This window comes from Helianthus annuus, chromosome 15 (assembly GCF_002127325.2).
Source record: "Helianthus annuus cultivar XRQ/B chromosome 15, HanXRQr2.0-SUNRISE, whole genome shotgun sequence".
NCBI classification, from domain to species: Eukaryota; Viridiplantae; Streptophyta; class Magnoliopsida; order Asterales; family Asteraceae; genus Helianthus; species Helianthus annuus.
In genome coordinates this window covers 45,072,190-45,094,880 of record NC_035447.2, presented here as the reverse complement: position 1 = coordinate 45,094,880, position 22,691 = coordinate 45,072,190, and the positions used below count along the sequence as shown (strand labels likewise).

General features: G+C 36.6%; 3 protein-coding genes across 4 annotated transcripts; 1 reads left to right on the top strand and 2 right to left on the bottom strand.

Moving 5' to 3' along the window:
• The first annotated feature begins 6,432 nt into the window (after positions 1-6,432).
• LOC110911535 (glycosyltransferase family 92 protein RCOM_0530710) lies at positions 6,433-8,730 on the top strand. The gene has a single exon (XM_022156165.2). The coding sequence runs from the start codon at positions 6,666-6,668 to the stop codon at positions 8,481-8,483; it is 1,818 nt and encodes a 605-aa protein (XP_022011857.1). The 5' UTR covers positions 6,433-6,665; the 3' UTR covers positions 8,484-8,730.
• Positions 8,731-11,089: 2,359 nt separating this feature from the next.
• On the bottom strand, positions 11,090-15,943 carry LOC110911534 (serine/threonine-protein phosphatase PP2A-2 catalytic subunit). The gene is made up of 6 exons (XM_022156164.1): positions 15,484-15,943; positions 12,838-12,952; positions 12,544-12,652; positions 12,367-12,444; positions 12,101-12,292; positions 11,090-11,546 (listed from the first exon to the last, which is right to left on the bottom strand). Exons 1-6 carry the CDS (start codon positions 15,734-15,736, stop codon positions 11,373-11,375), a joined length of 921 nt encoding a protein of 306 aa, XP_022011856.1. The 5' UTR covers positions 15,737-15,943; the 3' UTR covers positions 11,090-11,372.
• A 3,945-nt stretch (positions 15,944-19,888) lies between these two features.
• LOC110911532 (diphosphomevalonate decarboxylase 2) lies at positions 19,889-21,587 on the bottom strand. Of its 2 annotated transcripts, none has more exons than XM_022156163.2 (3): positions 21,000-21,587; positions 20,474-20,651; positions 19,889-20,217 (listed from the first exon to the last, which is right to left on the bottom strand). In XM_022156163.2, exons 1-3 carry the CDS (start codon positions 21,150-21,152, stop codon positions 20,189-20,191), a joined length of 360 nt encoding a protein of 119 aa, XP_022011855.1. In that variant the 5' UTR covers positions 21,153-21,587; the 3' UTR covers positions 19,889-20,188. The 2 variants fall into 2 exon arrangements, with proteins under 2 accessions (XP_022011855.1, XP_022011854.1); XM_022156162.2 differs by having other exon boundaries at positions 19,889-20,264; positions 21,000-21,581.
• Between the last annotated feature and the right edge of the window lie 1,104 nt (positions 21,588-22,691).

The window sequence follows — 22,691 nt, the reverse complement described above, 5'->3', positions numbered from 1 at the left end:
CTCAGCTCGACGAAGAACACTCGCAAGACACCATTTGATATCCATAAGTTCCATTTCCTCGGCGTCTATTTGATCGTAATCCTCTTTGGTGAGCATAGGATTTCCGATTCTACCAGCAACTAGACCTTCATAGGATAACAGAACTGAACCCAGTAGTGCCATATGGTCTTTAGCAGTGTCTTCAGAGAAGCTTTGACCTTCTGGAAGGTTGAGAGCTATGTTGCACTGAATTATATATCCATTTCCGGTTTTTGTACTCTGAGACTGAAAACCTGTGTTAGTCTCTTTCGGATTCACACTCGGAAACGATGAAAATCCACTGATGCTCTTGTTTGAACCCTGATCAGCTTTTTCTGATGAATCTCCAGCACTGAATGCAGTTTGTATTTTTGGACTTCTTTCAGATTCAGTAACTGGAACACTTCCTTTATAATACATTTTAACATCTTGTTGACCACCTGAGCTATTCATCCGGGCTATCTTTTGTTGTTCCAGATCTTGCCCCTCTAACTTTTCAATAAACTGCCCGATAGTTAGTCTATCATAAACACCTGTGTTCTTCAATATCATCAAATACGTTCCCCACTCTTTCTGAGGTAACGCATCAGCCAATTTTTCAACCCATTCCTCTCGACCTTTTTCAACTCCCAATATTGATAACGAACGCACTAAATGGCAATATCTCTCAATTAGCTTTTTAGTATCCTCTCCCGGCAAACTGCTGAATAAATCAAATTCTTTTTTAAGCAAAGCCTTCTTGCTTTTGAGCATGCTTTCACTACCCTCGAATTTTGCTTTAAGAGCATCCCAAATTGATTTAGCAGTTTTGTCATGCTGTAGCAAAATGAATATGTCTTCTTTAACTGCCTGCTGTAACAAGCTAATCATCATCTTTTCTGCCTTGTACATTGCCCGTTCTTGATCTGAAAATTCAGATATTTGTTTAGTAACTTGCAGCTCTGTTTTAGGCAATTTGTACTCTTCCAATATGCATTCCCATGATCTGAGATGATTTGCCTGAACCCAGTTTTCAAACCGATCTTTCCATCCGAAGTATTCTTCTATACTCATCAGTTTCGGAGGTTTCTGGGTAGTTCCCGTTTCGTTTTCAATACTCATGGCTTGTGCAATTGTGGCTGGAGTTGTAGGTGTAGCAAAGGCGTTATAAAAACTAGAATCCATGTCGACTTAGCACGTATTTCAAAGTAACTGTCAGAAAAGCGATTCAACTATTATCACAAAAGCGATCCAAACACAATGTCAAATACGCGATCCACACTTTGTTCGAAAAAGCGATCCTCGTTGATCCAAATAAGCGATCCAGAAAACAATGTTTTAGAGCGGTTCAACACTTTTCCTTGGAGCGGTCCTGAGGTGTGAACTTAAAAGCGATTCAAAGTAATGTATGAAAAAGCGGTTCACAATTTTGCTGTTCGAGCGGTTCACGTAGTCCAAATCAGCGATCCAACAAATCGAATAAGCGAACTAAAACATCCCTATGAGCGGTTCAACTTGTCTGAATGAGCGATCCAATGAGTCAAATAAGCGGTTCCAGGTAATGACATGTACGAATGAGCGGTTCCACCTAATACCTAAAAGCGATCCATGCTGATGTCATCTCGAGCGATCCACATTTCAAACTTGTTTTGAACTGTTTTTAAGCTGATATTTGATCTGGAACTTTTAAGGGTTTATCTCGGTACTATGATGAACAGTCTGTGAGAACTTGAACGATTTTTGACCGAGAAATTTTCTTGAAATTAGAAAAGAAGGTGTAGAAATAAGAAACAACACTGAAAACCGGCTATATTCTGTAGAAAATCTCCTCCGTGGCTCTGATACCACTTGTAGGATCGTGTGTTGACCCAACCGAGTCGTTCAGAGATTTGCTCTTGCTCTTCAGATGCGGAATAATAAGAAAAACAAGTAGAAATAGCACGATCTTCCTTTTAACTATCTTTTGTATTGAATATAAACGTTTTACAGCTCAAACGTCACACCGGCAGAGCTTCGGCGTGGAATTCAAGACCTCATCTACTGGAATCGCTCATGGACCTATTTATAGTGTTCTGGAGCCGCTCATGTGGTCAAGTGACACATGAGCGGTCCATACATGTACACATAAGCGATCCAAGGTGACACATGAGCGACCCGACCATATCATGTCCCTAAAAACGACCCGACAATCTAAAACCTATACCGACTCCTGTTTTCTCGTATTTCGAGCCCTATGCTATACAATATGATATAAGACATGATTCTAGACACTTAGACGGAATCAACAGATGTAGTGCACCAACACATAGCTTTTCACAGTCTTAATCTTGACGTTTTGTATCCCAGACATAAATGTTGGTTCAGATTAAATCCCTAGATTGCCCTTGAGGTGTCTTAAAAGTTTGGAATTTGTCCTAATTTCCCCCCTCTAAAATGACTTGCCTCTTTTCTACATGATGCATCAAAATTTATAGATGTAGTAAAATTACTATCTTGTTCATTAGATTTGCTTTATATATATATATATATATATATATATATATATATATATATATAGTGGAGGGTTCAAATGAGAAGAAATTCTTTGTAAGAAGAAAAAAGAAGAAATTTCAACCAATAGAAATGCTTCATTAGACTTCATTTAATATTTGTACTAAATGTAACTATAAGGGTATATTAGTAAACTTACATACATCATTAATTGGTAGTTTCATCTTTAATAACTAACTATATAAATTTGTAACTTATTTTTAAAATATATATTTTTCACAAAAAATAAAAATAAAAATTCATTTATAGTGTAGGATAAATACGAGGCGTGTAGGATAAATTACGAGTTGTGTAGGATAAATTTCAATATGTGTAGGATAAATTTCGAAATGTGTAGGATAAGTTTTGATGTGTGTAGGCAAAAATATTTAGTTTGGAGGATTATAGTCTTAATGACTAATTAATTAGTCAAACATAATAATAAATGATATGAGAAAAAAACTATTTAATGTTTTACAATTATACCCTTTTATTCTTTTTCTTCTCAATAAAATTTTCTTCTCAAATGAACCTTCCCCTATATATATATATATATATATATATATATATATATATATATATATATATATATATATATATATATATATATGAAGAAAACATAATTGTTTACAACCAACGGGACTTTATTAGTTGTTTTTCATTGATGTGACTTTTAAATAAAGGGGCACAAACCTTAAATTGTATGATATATTTAAAAATTATGACTTTTTATAAAGGGTATTGTGATATATTTAAAAGTTGTGACTTTTTATAAAAGGTGGTGTGATATATTTAAAAGTAATTCGAAGGGTTGTGACTTTTTGAAGGTGTGTGATATATTTAAAAAGCCATTCATCCAAACCATTGTGTCTTTATCAAAACCATTGTGTCTTAAGTTACTTTTTGTATGTATATATAATTGTTGGGGTTGGTTTGGTTAGACATGTGTGGGCGCTCGGGGGGGCAAAAGTGAAAGTGCACTATTTTAACGTTATTTTCCTAATTTCGTGAAAATAATATTAAAAGAGGGGATGGTTGATCATGCATCATGTGGTGGTGTTGATAGTTGAAAGACAAGGGGCTACATGCACTAATCAATGTTTGTCTCAATTGCTAAGTGTTATGTGCCTTATGTCCAAGGCTTGATGCAAAACTACTATCAAGTTGGGGGGTTTCATCAGAAGCGACTTCTTTATTCCTACGGGGTAGAGGTAAAGTTGTCTACATCTTACCTTCTTCAGACCATACCTTAGTTTTGCTATTGATAAGATATACTGAGTATGATGATACTAGCATGTGTAGTAGCAATTCAACTTACATTTTGATATTTTTAACATAAATCAAAATGGATATATTACCCGATGCTATAATTTTACCCAATACTATAATTTGTAACATTTTTAGGCATGAGTGTGTTGTAGCTTATGCTTTGTGAGTTTTTCAAAAACTTTTTTGGTACTTTTACTTTTAACTCAAAACTATTTGATTCTTTTTACTTTTAACCCCCAAAATTGGGTAAATTACTTTTTGAGTCCCTGTGTTTTAGTGGTTTTAACTAGTTGAGTCCAAAATCAAAAAGTTTAACGACCTGAGTCCCTATAAACATTTTCATTAACAATTTGAGTCCTTTTGGGTCCAAATTTTAACTTTTTGAGTCTAATTTTTTGGACTCAAATCGTTATAAAATTAACAAAATTTGACTCAAAACGTTCTAAAATAAATGGCTAGGGACTTAGAGCGTTAAACTTTTTGATTTTGGACTCAAGTGGTTAAACCACTAAAACACAGGGAATCAAAAAGTAATTTACTCCCCAAAATCTTCATCTTTGCTTTTAACCCAAAACTATTTGATTTTTTCGCTTTTAACCACAAAACTTTTCATCTTTTGCAATTTAACCTTACAACTTTTTTACTTTCAACTTTGTTCCCATATACTTAAATTTTCGTTTTACGTTCCGGTCTAAATGTTGCAAGTTAACACGGCGCAAAAAAATATTGGTCAACTTAAACATATATTAAGTAAGGGCTGTTTGGTAACCTCTGAATGGTCATTAAAAGGCTACCTCTTAATGGAACCATTAAGAATTTTACAAATGAGAATGTAGAAGAATGTGACATGTGATGATTTACCATTCAGATGTTACCTCTTAACCATTCAGACTTGAGGTTACCTCTTATTCATTCAGAGGTTTTAAACCATTAAGAGATAGCATCTGAATGGTCATTAAGAGGCTACCAAACAGCCCCTAATACTGTCTACCTATAATATTAATCTAATTTAAGAAATAATAAAAAAATTACTTTTGTTGGAAAGGGGTTTTTTTTTCAGATGATATGATATTAACACGGATCATTTATTAGAAGAAAGTCCTAATGAGGTGGGAGCGAGAAGTCTTAGGTTAAAATTTCACATATAAAAAGAAATAAAAGAGATTTGTCGTTAAAAAGATTATTAAAAGAAAGTGATAGCATATTATTAATGCTATTTCGTTTTGAAGATAACGATAGAACAATAGGGTTGGAGGCATTACCATCCTCTTATTGATAATTGAATCCACGATATATCAAATACTAAATTAGTGATAAATTTAAAAAAAAAATTGTGATAATATTAAAGATAAATTGATGTAACATTACATTTTGTATTATTATGCATCCTTTTTTTAAATAAACATAATCATTGACAAATCATCAAATGCTTACAAATGTCATTATTTATAGGTATCGTGTTGAAAACAACCACATTCTTCCTAACATGATTATCAAGAGTCAAATCAAATAAGTTTGGTCAATATCTTACATATGAATTTTGTAAAATCTTATTAAAAACACTATACAAACATTTAGAAAAGTAAACCCAAAAATGACCGTTATGGTTAAAAACGCTATACAAATATTTAGAAAAGTAAACTAAAAGATGACCGTTATGGGTTAATCTTTAACAAATTTTTTTTTGTTAAGAGCTATCTTTGATTTTTTTGTATAGAAATGCAATGAAACTTTTCCATCTAACACATTTAGTTACTTGATTTTTTAAGGGGGTGTTTGGTGTTGCGTTTTCAAATTAAATTATGCGTTTTCAAAATAGATTTTGTGTTTTAAAAACTGCGTTTTGAAATAGGTACATGCTTCTCCAAAACTGCGTTTTGGAGGCAGATAATTATTTTTTCATCCAAACACTTTTTAGATTATTTATGTTTTACAAATGCAATAATTAAATAATCACTTCAAAACGTAATTCCAAACACCCTCTAAATATACATATTAATCAATTCTTTTGAGCTTTAAGCGCAACTAATCTTATTCAATGATGACAATTTCTAATACGATTCACATTAAAGATAATCAGAATTTGAGTTATCACACTTAACCCATTAATAAATGAGTTTACATTAACATATTTAACCCATTTAAATAAGATTGTCTAACTTATTAATTTGTTTACTACCTATTAAATGTTTATGACAATTTCTACCTATAAAGTATTTAAAATATAGGTTAAAAGCATGTGTAATAACTAATAAACAATTTACCCATGCTCCTAGCAACAATAACAATTCACCCTAAATATGAGGAGCATGTTTGTAAATGGGCCATGATCCCCTCCATTATTTTGTTTGTTCCTTTTTTAGGTAGGTTATGATTGAGGGGAGTATTCTTTTCTTCAACTTTTATTTATTTTATTCATATATTAATTTCCTTAAAATACTTTTTACTAAACTTCACCTTAAACATTAATCTCATATTAATTTCATAATTCACTAACCATCATCCACAACATACTTCTTTTTTTTTTCTTTACACTATTTCAAACTTTTAAAAGTAAAATCAAAAAATATTTATTATTTCAATTCTTTTTTTTTTCTACACAATTTCAAACTTTTAAAAGTAAAATCAAAAAGTATTTATTATTTCAAAGTTTGGTCACACCCAATTCTTATTCACCACTTTTCTTCGTTTAAAAATTCCTTTAAACCCCACAACAACCGTCTCCCACCACCGTAAACCACCACCAAAACAACACTTTCCGGCAACAAAACCACACCTTTCGGCAACAAAACCACACCTTTCGGCAACAAACCACTAACCGCCGCATTCAACTCCGTCAGATCTAACGATTCACCCACACAATCAACCTCATGGACTCGCCGGAGCCTCGCCGGAAACTGAAAACCTTCAAACTCCGTGATGACGTCATCTCGGAGCATCGCCGGAAACTGAAAACCGTTAAACTGTCACCCCTCCGTCAGTTTCCAACCGTAAGATCTGTTTTTTACTTCTTCTGTTTCTTCTTATTCTTCTTTATAATATTCCGGCGACACCCCACGACGTCGTTTCAACGCGTTGTGGAGCTTTCCAGATTCTCCAAACTCTCTACTTACAAATTTGACTCGGTTAGGGTATTATCGAAGTTTAACGAGTTGACTCAGTTTAAAATAGAATCTAGGGTTTCGTTTCCCGATCACATATTGTTAATCGGAACTACAATCGATGCTGCAGTTAGAAATTCAAATCAATTCGAATGTGTTTACAGAAGCAATTTTTCGAATTTAGATCTCGGCGATGACGTCATCAAGGGTGCGAATGATGATGGTGATGACGTCATCAAGGGGATGAATGTGTTGTCGGTGGATGAGTATAGTGATAACCGGTTGTTAGTTCGGTGTGCTCTTCCGCCGGTTAACTTCTCGGCTCCGGTCGGGATAAGGAGGCGCGGTTTAACCAGTTTAACGGTCGGTTTAGCGGACGATAAGCCGTTGAATACGTGGGAGAATTTGGCGTATGAGGCGGTGTTGGATGGAAACACCGCGGTTGTTTTCGTTAAAGGGATCAGTCATAGACAGGGTAAAGAATCGGACCCGAGGCAATTCAGATGTCATTTCGGGTTGGGGGAGTATATGATCACTTCAAGAGCGGTCACCGCAGCTCAAGAAGTGGTGCGGTGTGCGTTGCCGAGGAGTATGGTTATGCGTCCGGAGAAAGCCCGTGGGGTTCGGACCACGGTTAGTTTTCGAATGCCTCGGGTTCATGGGCGGGTTAACCATGTTCTTGTCCCGTCTGTAGCCAAGATACCGGGTTCTGTATTCAGCCCGAAAGTGAAAAAGCACGAGCTTTGTGTTTGCACCATGTTGTGGAATCAAGCCCATTCTATACGCGAGTGGATAACATACCATTCGTGGCTTGGTGTCGAGAAATGGTTCGTTTATGATAATAACAGTGATGATGAAATCAAGACAGTGATCGAGGATCTTGATTTTGAGGGTTATAATGTTAGTCGACACGTTTGGCCGTGGATCAAGACTCAAGAAGCCGGGTTCTCACATTGTGCTATCCGGGCTCAAAGCGAATGTAACTGGGTTTCTTTCATGGATGTAGACGAGTTCTATTACTTCCCGTACAACCCGGTATCCGGGTTCCCAGGCCAGGGTTCACTCCGAACACTGGTTTCAAATTTCACCACATCGTCGTCAATCGGGGAGATTAGAACATCTTGTCATAGTTTCGGGCCTTCGGGTTTAACCTCCCGGCCCAAACAAGGAGTCACAGTTGGGTACACTTGCAGACTACAAAGCCCGGAAAGGCACAAGTCGATCATCCGACCGGATGCACTCGACACGAACCTAATGAACGTGGTGCACCATTTCCATTTACGGAAAGGGTTCACGTTCATCGATTTGCCTCAAAATACCGCAATCATCAACCACTATAAGTACCAAGTATGGGAGGTTTTTCGGGCAAAGTTTTATAGACGGGTGGCTACTTATGTAGCTGATTGGAAGGATAACCAGAACGAAGGGTCGAGAGACCGAGCACCTGGTTTGGGGACAGAGCCAATCGAACCGCCTGACTGGAGGCTGCAGTTCTGTGAGGTATGGGACACTGGGTTAAGGGACTTTGTTTTGGCTAACTTGGGTGATGTTACTACTGGAGTTTTGCCATGGGATAGATCTATGTGACATACTATGAGGTATACAGATATTTGATTGATTGATTCTTTGGACCGAGCTATCGTATTTCGAATCATTGCGCTCGGGATTTCGTATCTGATGATAGTTACATTGTTTTTGTAAGTATGAAAATGGGCTGTTTTGGTGATAGTTGTACGTTATATGATACTTTTTTCTTGTGACACTGAAGGAATTTCCTGCTTGTATATTCTTTTTATATTGGCTCTTTGGCTTGTATGTAACCATGTTGTATGAAGCTTAAGGCCCTTATGGTCATGAGTAAGTCTGGCAAAATGGGTGGGACGGATCGGGTTAAAACATGCTTGACCAAAACAGGTACGGGTTTAAATGGGTTGTAATTAAAAAATGTCACTTTGGTTCGGGTCAAAACATGTGTTTGCCTATAGTTTTAGAAAGAGAAAAAAGAGTATCGTTTTTTTTATAGATCAAAATAAACTTATAAACGTATGTTGAAAGTATACGGTCAACGGGTGTGTAGTCTTGAAGTAGCTATCGATTTTGTTGATGCAATCTTTGGAAATATACTGGAAATGAGTCACCTAAGTAACGAGTACAAGTCACTTGAGTAACGAGTACCAAATACTATATTATATTAACATTACTAAAAGTAAAATAACTTTTTTGATTATAGACACCGGACCACACTATTGTATTTAAGTCAGCCGGTTGCTAAAGCTGATCAAATAATCTAACTATAAAATTAAAAAAAAAAATAAGAAATTACTCCAAAAAGTAGAATTGTATTATGAATGCCCAAATTTGCGACACACAACGAATTTCTTGCTTGTATTTTTTATATTGGTTTGTAACCATGTTGTCTGAAGCTTAAGGTCTCGTATGGTATTGAGTACGCTCAACAAAACGAGCAGAACGGGTCGGGTTAAAACATGCTTTGAGTACAGGTTAAAACGGGTTGTTATTAAAAAAAATATCACTTTGGTTCGGGTCATGTGTTTGTCTTACAATGAACCACTTAAGAAAAAAAAAGTATAAAAAGGGTTCACCGGCTAAATTTGCTTTTATGACGGCTTGTGACGACTGATGGTTGTGATTCTAGCAATGAACATGGCAATGGGATTGAAGAGGCGGTGGCAACGCCTAGTAGGTGGTGGCGACATAATGGTTGTGGGTGGAGTGTGCAGTGTGCACCCATTTGGACCTAGATTAAATTATTAAGCTCTATAGTAGAGCCTAGGATGACTAGCATAATTCAGTAAGGCCTACATTGAACCCCCTTGAAATGCAACTATCTCCTATGGCGAGCCCAATTAGGTAAGGTGGCTTCTAAGGTTGGGCTGGCCATCGGGGAGTCCACCTCCCTGACGTCTTGTGCGAGAGGTGCGGGTACCAAGAGGAGATGGTTGATCATTTATTCGCCTCCTGCTTGTTTGCCAAGAGTATTTGGTGGAACATCTTCATTTGGATTAAAGTTCCCCTTCCAGCTCGAGTGGATCGCCTCAACGACATTGTGGAAACCATTATGTCCTCGCCAGGTTCCAAGCGATGGAAAAAGATCGTTTATATGATTGTAATGGTTGCGGTCTTGAAAATTTGGTACGCGCGCAACCTCAAAGTTTTCGAAGGGCAGTTTCTTCCGGTCACAAAAGTTGTGGAGTTAATCAAAGAAGATGCATTCGTCTGGCTTAGTCATAGGGCCAACATTTCTGCCCCTGTGTGGGAGAACCGGTCTAATTTTGATATTGTAAACCTACTCTAGTCAGGTTGTTTGTATTTCGTTTTCTTGTATGCTTTTATGTCCCAGCTTCTTGCTGAGCTCTTTATATTTAGGGTAAATTACTCTTAGAGTCACTGTGTTTTAGTGGTTTTAACTACTTGAGTCCAAAATCAAAATGTTTAACGCCCTGAGTCCCTATAATCACTTTTCTATAAAGCGTTTCACCGTTAAAAAAGCGTTTGGATCAAAATAAACTTATAAGCGTTCTTTTGTACCTAACTCAAGTACTCAACCCATTTTTTGCTCTTGAGGTATAATTATGATGTGTAGTCTTTCCAAAAGTTTTTTTTTTCTCTGTTGATGCACTTTAAAATATACAAGGTGAATAGGTGTGTATTCTTGATGTGGCTACCCAAGATTTTCTAATTTTTTTTTGTTGGCGCACACTTTGAAAATATACAGTTTTAGTAATGAGTACCGAATAATATATATAATATTAAATCATCATACTCGGTAAATCCCACCAATAGTAAAGTTAAGATAGGGTCTGAGGAGGGTATGATATAGACAGCCGAGGCACATAACACTCAGCAATCGGGACAAAGGCCGATTTGTGCATGTATCCCTTGTCTTTCAGCTATCAACGCCAATACATGCTACATAATTAGTCATTCTTCGCTTTTAATTTTAACGTGATTTTCACGAAATTAGTAAAATAACATTAAAAGTGCAATTTCACCTTTGCCCCTGAGGCCCCTACACATGTACATTATATGCGCACAACGCACGCAGCTATATACTATTAAATGTAAAAGAAATTTTCTGCTTATAGACGCCGGACCACACTATTGTATGTAAGTCAGCCAGTAGCTAGAGCTGATCAAAAAATCCAATTATAAATAAAAATTAAAGAAAAAAATTACTCCAAAAACTAGAAATTTATTATGAATGCCCAAATATGTTGATCCACCAAAAACCTACCTTCTAACTTAAGAAATAAAAAGTGCAGAAACATTGCTGCAGTTTGTCAATAACAACAACCAGCAGCAATCCAAACTCCAAACAAAAGAATGAATGATGTTCACAACAAAACTCTCTCTTCTTTGTTTTTCAAGGGGGAAAACATCTACAAGGATTACAAACAAACAACCCGATTCCGTTTTAGGGCATCAGTATCACATCACATCCCATCCATGTGACTATTACAAGAAATAATCTGGCGTCTTGCGGGTAGTATCTGGTTCAATCTGCCTTGGCGCTGGGTCAAACTGGAGAAAATTTTGGTCCATGTTTTCCCCTATTTCAAGTATCGCAGCCATGTTCCCGCACCTATAACAGTAGTTTGGAGCACTAAATACCGTCACCACGTTCTTGTCCTGACACCACCAAACACAAATAAAAATGGTCATTACATAAAAAACGTGTTACAACCGAGTGAACGGTGAATACTATGGATGTAACTTTTGAAAGAGTAAAATGCCATTTTCGACCCTGAGGTTTGGCCAGTTTTGCGACTTTCGTCCAAAGGTGTATTTTTCCGCATCTGGATCTAAAAGTTTTGAGATCTTGCCATTTTCATCCGGCTCGTTAACTCCATCCATTTTTCTCCGTTAAGTTAGGGGTATTTTTGTCTTTTTTGTTAACTTAAAGGGCAATTTGGTCTTTTTTCACTTTATGTACAAACATTTAGCATAATGTACAAAGTATTCAAAACAATATAAAGTAAGTACAAAGACAGAAATACCCCTAACTTAACAGAGAAAAATGGATGGAGTTAACAAGCCAGAGGAAAATGACAAATTTCAAACCTTTTGGATCCAGATGCGAAAATACAAACCTTAGGACAAAATTCGCAAAACTGGCCAAACATCACGGACAAAAATGGCATTTTACTCTTTTTAAAAAGCGAGAACCAAAACCGCAATCTGACCTGGCACCAGTTAAAACCCTCCATGACAAGCTGATGAGCTCTTGAGATAAGTGAGAGTCCGTTTGTATGATTAAACTGCGATGCTATATCTTGTCCAAACGTGTAGCCGGCTCCACGTGGAGATATTCCCCACCCGCATCTGTCATCTGGATCAGACCACAACAGGTCACACATTGGTCCTTCATGTGGGACCTACAAGTTCACCAAAAAAGCATCGGTAAGATACATATTATCAGGTTCTGCAGGATGAAGGAAATACAAAGCACCTCTTGTATGCGGTCCAATGCTCGGATATTGTCTAGTGTATCCAATGATGGTGAAAGTCCTCCATGTAAGCAAAAGATCTATGATGTAAAAAAAACCGTTCAGTTTTATTATAGGATGATGATGGTATAAACGTGAAACGTGTAATATTATAAACGTGAAACTTGCAATATTATAACCTGGCTCTCAATAAGGGCTGTAAGAGGAAGGTAATCAAACAGGTCGGTAAAATGCTTCCAAACATTAGCATTTCCGTACTTTCTCAAACATTCATCATAGAATCCATATCTGAGTTGACCAAAAGGGAATATGAGTTTGACCAAAAATCAAGTAAGGTTGATATTCAAAGTGTCTACAAGAAATGTTTAGTAGATTTTTGACCTTTGTTTATGTTGCAAACTTTTATATATATATATATATGTATATGTGTGTGTACAATTTTCCATTTTAGAATAAGAAAGTAATGGTCTTACACTTGAGTGATCTGCCTGCTCTCATGATTTCCACGAAGAATTGTAATTCTGTCTCTATAACGAACTTTTAGAGCCACTAACAGGGTGACGGTCTCCACTGAATAGTATCCACGATCTGTAAATGGAACAGTCTTAATAAAAATGTTAAAATGCTGAAAGTGATACACTTTAATCAAACATCCTTGACCCGAACGAAACCAGTTTAATATGTATAAAAAATACTTGCAAACATATCTCTGCAATTACCACTTTACCATTGTAAAGTCAGCACCTAACAAAACTAAGGAGAAAGAATTGGCAGATAACTAAGAATAACTGAAAAATGACACACAAAAAAAAAGTATATACTGCTCACAACAAATTAGTTATAACTATGAAAGATAACTCAAGTCAAAACTTACTCTTGCTTCTTTGCAGACTACTTACAACTGCTAATAACATGAAATCAAGAAGACCTAGCTGGTTCTTTACAATACCATGTACCACATAATCATAGTACTACTCACAAGTAGAAGAAATGTTGCACAACCATAATATATAATTATTTCACAATCTTTGTCTGACCTAGTTTGGCCTATTTGGCTCCATGATACAATGTATCACCTTCTTAAGACTTATATGATGAAACATAAATTAAACGTTTTAAGAGGCGCGTCTGAAACACTAAGTGATGCGTGTAAAAACAATTAAAAGGGATGAAGAAATCAAAAAAGGTTAACTTGATAAAAAGGTTGATATGTAAAACACATGAGCTTGATGCAGCTTCTTGTTGTAAACAAAGTCTACTTGGTTTTACATAGAACAACACCTTGGTACCTGATGCGCATGCCTCGCGCCTCGGCTTTTGGGACCTAAAAGCTTCGGAGAATCTTGCGCTTTTTTTAAACAAAGCTGTAGACTATATACATTATAATTTTACCATAAAGTAATCCTAAGACATCAAGATTGCAAAAACTTGCTTTCTCAGTTTCTGGATCAATACTTTCCTAAAAACCTATCTGATAAATTAATTCCAGTTAATTTCACATCCACAAAGATAGTAATATGTGTGTCCAGATATATTATTTAACATTCATGCCGAGTGCCGACAAAGATATACCCTATGTGTATATAACAGCATCTTGACAGCTATGTGTTTCTAGATTTCCAAATACGCACCTGATGGCTAACACTAAAGAACTAATGGAACTCCTAAACTTCCATTGTTATTGTATCATCTATGCACTGGATTCTAACAGCATCAAAGAAGAAAGAAACAACACTTTATAAAAAACGTAGCGTAACAACCTAACCAATATGATATAACAACTTTAACTACATACTTGAATTGTCTGCTCCATAAAATCCTTAGGCAACAAAACCTCACATAATTCCACGTAAATAATTTTCTATGTGTGCATAGAAATCATGTCAGCTTCTCATAGCAATTAAAAACCACACAGGGCACTTGCATAAGCACCCAAGCGCAACCATACCGCCTTGCTTCCATCAACGAGCTCAGACCAGATTCTGCAAATCCACGCCATGTTCCAATCTGAACAGCTAAAACTGATATGAAACATCCAAAAACGGCCTAGAACCAGCCTAAAACACCTAAAAAGGGTCTACTTATACTGCACGCCTTGCTTAAAGAAAGCCATATCTTTTTAAGCGCCTAGGCCCAAGACTCACCCTTTGCGACTTGAGGGCACCTACCCATAGTTATTAAAGGAGCTAGACGTGCCTCAGGACTAGGGATGAGCATTTGGTACCAAGTACCGGTATACCGTACCCATATTTGGCGATTTTCGGCACCGGTACCGAGTTCATCCCTACTCAAGACACAAAAAAGCGAGGGCCTGAGGAAAAAAGAGGGAACAATGAAAAAAACTAAAAATATATTATGTATTAGAAAAATAATAATATTCTTCAAATAAAACAAACAAACAAAAGAAATTATTTAACATTTAATATCATCTATTTAGTACCAAAAGTTGTAAAATGTTAGTGTATTGGTGTTGAAAAGTAGTTTTGCTTAGATAAAAGTAGAAACCTGGCTGGAATCTTAGAGAATTTGGCCAAATACTTTCTCGATAGGAATCTGCGCCTGAACCATCACCTGGAGAACTAAAGCGCAACTGCCTCGCCTCGCCTGGAAAATGGGCCTAAGCACAAGAGGCAATGGCCTTTAACAACTATGCACCTACTGCCTTCGACTACCTAACTACTTCTAACAATATACTATCCACACCGCTACCACAATAAAATCGACATCCACAAGCAACAAACTTACATAACCTACACCCGTTTGGCAAATAGTACCAACATAACCTTCCTAATCTCAAACAAGCAATCTAAGCAACAAAAAACAAACATCATGAAATCATCTGCCCCCCAAAAAGCCACTTTATCCCTAAATCTAGCTAGCATACGACAAAGAGCAATTACTTCGTCTCCGCCTCTGTATTCAAAGCATTAAATCATGAATACATAAATTCAAAGAATTAAAATCACGAATACATAAATTCAAAGAATTAAAATCATGAATACATAAAAGCCCTAAATTCTTTCAATCCTAAACCTAATCACCATTAAATCATCAGCCACACAAAATACCAATTCATCCCTAAATCTACACACCAAAACAACAAAAACACAAAACCTCACCAACATAATCCCCCATGAAGAGATAATTTGTATCCGGAGGGTTTCCACCTATCCGAAACAGCTCAATCAGGTCATAAAACTGTCCATGAATATCACCACAAACCGTCACCGGACATTTCACCGGCTGCACATTCCATTCCTCCACAAGTATAGCCCTAGCTTGATCGCACAGAGCTTTGACCTCCGATTCGGTCAACGCTTTGCAATCCATCAGCTGCTCTATCTGCCGATCTACATCCGCGTGTGACGGCATTTTCCGATTCCGTTTTCCGGTCAAATAACCGTAGATCTGTGAAAATCGACGGTGATTTTGTGGATCAGATGTTGAATCTGATTGGATTTGATGTAAGGAGAACGCTAGGGTTAGGGTTTGATTATTCCGGTTGGATGAGAGAAATTTGGCTTCATTGACTTGTGGTTTCTCTCTCTAGAATTTTGCCAAAAAGAGAGAGAGGATGGTGTTTGTGTGTATATATAGATCTGTATTGTATGTATAGATAGAGAGAGAAAGTATCATCTTAGTCCTTGTATTGTTGTTTTGTTTCAATTGGAACCTAAAGTTATGTTATAGAAAGATCTACCTTTTCTACAAATAAAAGTTTTGAAAGAATTTTGTAGAAAATGGATGAGAAGTGGTTATAAGTTGAGGTTGATTGGATTGGAACCAGTGATGGAACCAGGATTTTTTTTTTACTATGATCGGGTTTTTTTTTCGATTTTGAATGTCTCTTGTCTTGATGTGTGAACCGGATTGAGTCAAATCGGGTCACATAACTAATGATAATTTATCTTTGTGATCGGGTAAAGCTAACAACCAAATCAAGTATTTGAGGTGATTATGAGCATGAAAATGTTATGTACTGTTTGATTATGACCACTAAGAAAGAATAAGTTAAACCACTGAGCTTTCTGGCTGAGTGGAAGCCCATGACTTTTCAAATGAGAGGTTGTGGGTTGGAGTCTTGCGGTCAAATTTTGTTACGTGTTAAGCCTAGTGGTTTTCCTGGCTCTTAAAAAAAAAGATTAAGTGAAGTACTTGATCGAATTCTTACTCGTTATTTTTTGTTTTTCAAATGCAACATGTTTAGATTGATCTTTTCTAAGTTAAAATAAGTCGGCATATAAAAATCTTGGGGTTCGGTTGAACTATAATATACGTTACATATAAAGTAAAAATTACAAGGTATAATGACCCCGCACCTTATTTAGAAGGTTCGTCCATTATTGGAACAATATGAGGGATGTCTTTATTCGGTCCCATGTTTATGCTCGTGGTAGTTCGGGAAATTTTATAGATTATCTTCATGTAGATAGACGTGAACGATTATTGATGATCACTGATAAATGCGGCTAGAGTGGAATCAAGTGAAGTTTGGTATTCTTTTTCTTTTTTTGAACGGCCAACTAAATCACCGGATAAGCATCCTGAGATGCCCTCAATCGAGCAAATGCATCCTCTCCTCCATAACGGTCAGAGTTGGATGCATACCCGAGCCACCAAGCCACCAGTTCCGGGGGAAACTCGCCGCCCGAAGGCCCAGTGCGGTAAAACCCGGTTCGGCTTGGTTTCGAACTGGCGAAACTTCATTGCCACCACCAATGTCCTTCAAAATGATGCTAGTGGGAGTTGAACTTGAGACCTCAAGGAGAGAAACCAAGTGACTAACCACTAGACCAACTTGTCAGGACTATAAAAGTTTCGTATTCTATTTGTCACGTTATATGCTTTTAGAGATGATGTTCATTTCCCTAACATCTCAAGAGTGTTGCATTAATGAGCAAATTGGCTAAAGATTGATACACGATACATCTTCGACACACACTTTTTAGTTATGTACTGGTGGGATTCAGCCCGCGCGTTGCGGCGGGGACGTGACGGGAGTTCGTGCGGTATCGGTTGAGTTCGTTACACGCATACGCTAGATCAAGTGTAAGAGAAAACCTTAAGAATAAATTATATTATAATATCACCGAAACGATATATACACCTGTCTCATCAAAATACAATTACATGGTAATTAATAAAAACCATAGTATAAAACCGTGTTGGTAATTAATTGAAAGAAGGCTTACATTCCATATTTTAGTTGGTTGGTACACTATGCTTTAATAGTAGTTTTCTACTAAATCTGGAACCACCATGTTAAACAATGAATACGTCAAAAAAAGGGTAAAACTGTAATTGCGTCACAGAAGGCAGAGTGTTTTGTCTGTTTGTGCACCGACCTTTATATTTAAGGATATACTAGGATTTTGCCCGCTGCGCGTTGCGGCGGCGCGCGACGGGTGGAAACATATAGTAAGACAAAACACGATTCGTAAAACGCAGTGCGTAAAAGACAATTGCAAAAAAAATGTAAAAATCACAAAGGTAGAGACAAAGTGTACAACACAATGCCAAAGACATTTCGAAAAACACAATGCATTGGCATTTGCAAAAGTAGGAGTTTTAGTCTATGGGTTACAATTGCGAATTTTTTAAAGTTTGGCGGGTGTAAAAATGGAGTAATAGTGCAAGGGGTAAAAAAGCAAAGTCTAAAAAAGACAAAGTGTAAAAGTATAGGGGTGGTGGCGTAAATGTGTAAAAGATGAGGGGGTGTTGGTGGAAATGTAAAAGAAGAGGGTTGGTGGCGTAACTGTCTAAGAGCTAAGGGGCCGATGGTGGAAAACCAAAGTAGAGGGTTGGTGGTGGCAAAGTTTGAAAGATGAGGTTGTGGTTTTGGAAATCCAAAGTAGAAGGGTTACGGACTAAATTTGTCATTTTATGAAACTTTGAAGATACCAAAGTCAAGGGGCTAAAATTGAAACATCGTGAAAGTACGGGGGCAAGGAAGCAAAGCTGGTGGGAAACCCGCGCGCGTTGCGGCGCAAGTACATTGCAAACATCGAATAGATTAGTCGAAGCGTTATGTAATACGTTAAACATATGAAAACACACATTTTGACGTATCCAATTTAACTCAATAGCATTGTAGCTGGATAAAAATGTAAAGTATATCGTATTTATATGTGACCCGACTTATACATAGGAAACATACAAAAAAGCGTAAAATGTGTATCAAGGGAAAACTAACACGTGTAATCAAAAGTGATATTCATATCAACGGAAAAAAATTATACCCTTAGCGTGTCGTGGTAGGGTCGAAATGTAGAATTGGAAACGTACATAAACAATAAATAAACAACATATATTTGACCTGACTTGTTCCCAAAAAAGTTTACATCCAAACATATAACAACTCAAAGTTATACCAACACATAAATTTTAATATTCATAATACAACCCACGAGCGATGCATCGTAGGCACGTTGCAAATAGATTAGTCCAAGCGCTATGTCATGCGCAAACCATATGAAAGCACATGTCTTGACGTATTCAGTTCAACTCAATGTATGGTTGAATCCAAACGTTTAGTTTTTTTAAAAAAGAAATTAGCGAACGAAAATAATTAAAGAAAACAATAAGCTAAAAATGTATAGACATACGGTACAACGATAAAGTTGAAACATTATAGACTTTTGAGATTAAACCTCAATGGTCTAATATTGCAATGTAATTGAAGTTTAACTTGAAAAGGAAATGGACTCAAAACACAATTTAACAAAACTAAAAGCAAAGAGCCAAAATGTATATTACTCAAAGCATGGGTGAAAAATTGAAGTTTAACTTGTAAAGGAAAGAGACTCAAAACACAATTTAACAAAACTAAAAGCAAGGGGTCAAAATGTATTTTACTCAAAGTATGAGTGAAAAGAGGAAATGTCGAAATGGACTCAAAACACAATTTAACAAAACTAAAAGTAAGGGGGCCAAAATGTATTTTACTCAAAGTATTGTGTGAAAATGGAAATGGCACATGTATCTGGTGGCTTATTCCACCGACTTTGTATTTTAAGTAAGTTGATAATAAATTAACTCAATAATAACTCAAGGCATGAGTATTTCATTTTTGTGGGAGTTTGTTTTTAGGATGATACTAGGATTTTAGCCGCCGCGCGTTGCGGCGACGACGCACGATGAGTAAAAACGTACGCTATCTTGAAACAAAATTTACGTCGAAATATAGTTAGCGTAGACTAACTAAAAACACACGTATTTTGGTTAAATAAAGTTGTTTAAACTTGATATATAGTTCACATATCTAAATTAATATTACTCTAGTTATTATATCTGTTTATTGGTACATTTTATTTTGAGTGTTTGTTTAAATAATTTGATAATCAATTGCAGGACTCCTTGTTTTCCAATCTATTTTAAGAAAAATCAAGGGTAACAAATGTGACATAAGTTCGTTGTTTTTCTAATGTCCAACAAAACGACTTTAACTGCCATCTTGCGAAACCCACTATTTAGGTGTTTTGCATATTTTATAATGACCAACCCGTCGATGGCGTTCCCCTGAGATAATTAAAAGTGAAGAGACCATCATCAATATTCAATCGGACTGAGACTAAAATCCAAGGCAAAAAACATTAAGGTTCTCCCTCAGTCTAGAACAACCGGTACCTAAAATGGCCGGTTCAAGAAACTGCTACGGTTTTATAAAGCTCCTGCGACGTCGCGTTTCTCCGGATGTCAAACTCATTGATTTCGAACATCTAATTTGTCGGTGTATGCCTTCCCTTTTGTAGGAGAAGTAGATGTACATTTACACATATCTTCATTGTTGTTAGATTACAACTACCTCTAGGATGTCGAATTTGTTCATTGACTCGTTGTATGCCTTCCCTTCCCTTTCGTCGTTGAATTCGAACATTCATCAGCTTGGCAAGAGAAAAAACTGCACAAAGGTAAAATATGACATGCTCTAGTCCCAAAAAAAATCTTCAGAAAACGAAGATTCCCTTCGAGTCTATAACGTAATTGTTAATTTGCAGCTATTAACAACTAACACTAAGACAGTCAATAAACATGGGATGTAAAGCATGCATATGATTGTAGGCATGTAACATGACTACACAATGAAGAACAAAAGTATGAAATCGGTACCTAGGCAAGCAAGACCATCAGCCGCCGGAAAATTGTTGTATGAAGCAATGTGCAGATGAAGTTTTTGCCAGTCTTCTTTCTTAATTTTGATACCTTTTTTCTTGTCCTCTACATCTTGTGCACACGCACGAATTTCTCCCAAACAACTTTGGAATCTACCCCCTTCAAGAGATATCTCCTACATTAACCACCAAACATAGCCACAATTCACATGTCTTGAATAACTGATAAATGCAAACTTACATATCACCTAATTTTAATCACAGTTTCATATTATATACAAATTAAGAGACTCTACCAGTCTACCTATCAAATTTAATTACAATAGCCTAATAATAATAGCATTTAGCCCAAATGCCCTATGTTTCGATACATTTCAAATTGTTCTACATACCATTCACTATTAACAGGTATAAACACTGACGTTTGAACTTCAATTGTTCGGTTCGTGAACAGCACTACTTCAAACCAGACGATATCATCTACCTACTCAGATCGAAACGAAAACAATAGAACAAAACTATACCTCTCCGTTCAACCACATGCGATCTCGATCAAAGCTAGGGCTAGCAGACACCGTGGTGGTGGTACACAGATGATTCGGATCGAGAGTAACACTAATATTATCACTGATCAAAGCTAGGTTTGTAGGCGTCCTCGCCGTCACAGCAGTATCCATTTCTCCGGTTCACCGTCCATTTTGCTTTCAAAATCGGTAACAAATCGAAGTCCCGATGTGTTAGGGTTTGAGAATGTATAAGCTGTTACACAGACTGTTGTTCATTGGCTTGTCTATACGAAGATTTAGAAGAAACCGCCATTGTTTCCAATGTGTTAGGGTTTTGAGAGAATGTAGAAGCTGATGTGGAACCCAATTTAAACATTTACATCGCTGACACCGGTTTGGTAAATGAAGAGTGATGACGATTTGTCTGTCTCGTCTCTTCTTCGGTGGAGGCGGTGGTTGAACTAAGGGTTAATCCGGGCATCTCTCATTCTCTGCCTCTGTAGAAACTGATTTGGAGATGGGTTTCATGTGAAGAGCGACGTGGACCAATAAGAATGAAGCAGGTGATTTGGTCGGTGGAGAGTCACCGACTTTATGCTTTAAGATTATGTATAATTATCTACTAAGTACTAACCTCACATAAGTCCTTAAAGATGTTCTTGACGTACATGATTAAAACGAGCGGAGAGGACAACTTAGAACACTTTTAACTTAAAGAAAACTAGTGAGATTTGTTGTGCTCCGCAATGGATCTTTTATGAGTATCGGTTTGTGTAGTTATGTTATTTGTTCGGTTTGTTACAGTTTGGTATTATACCGACACTCGATATAGCAATCGAAAGAGATATGTCCGACAGAATATCGACAAGTATTTTACATCGATTGAAAATTAAAAAAACGAATACCAATACCAACACCAATGTTGTTTGGATGGTATTGGTTCGGTTCGATTCGTTACGTACTGTAACCATACGACACTCGCTATAGCTTATATGCCGCTACGTCAAGACAACTATAAAAATGAATGTGGTACGGGTACCGGTGTTGTTCGGTTTGTATCGGTTCGGTTCTCACGATAAAGAAAAGAACCACCTATATTTCGAATTGTAGATAAAAAATAAGCATGTCACAAACGACATATTCGAAATTATGAAACGTTATATTATGTTTTACTAAAATGTGTCATGTCGAGAAAAGCATACAAAAATATGGTACCGGTACTTATGTTCTTCGGATGGTATCGGTTCATTTCTCACGACAAAGAACAAGAAAAAATAGCTATATTTGACTCGTTCGAATAAAACTTTTATCGTAGATAAAAATAAGCACGCCATTGTTAGAGATTCGATTATCAGAACACACACACAATCAGTTGCAAGAAAATAAACAAGAGAGTGAGCACGAGAAAAAAATTACGTGGTTTGGTATTGGTAGGCATTCAAGGGCGGCAACCAGGGTAATTCTTTTATTGCTTTGTGTCACTCGTGAGGAATTACAAAGTATAAGACATGAATGTATAAAGACTAGTATAGTGTTTTAACTTAATGAACAACAAAAGATAAATAGGCTAAAAGATTAGGCATGGGCGACCTGCCAACCTTTGCAATCTCCATATAGGCCCAAACTTATTTTCACTTAACAATCCCAATCAAGCCTCCACAAAGCCAACAGTCATAAGTCATAACGGAATATTCCAAATTTACAAGACAT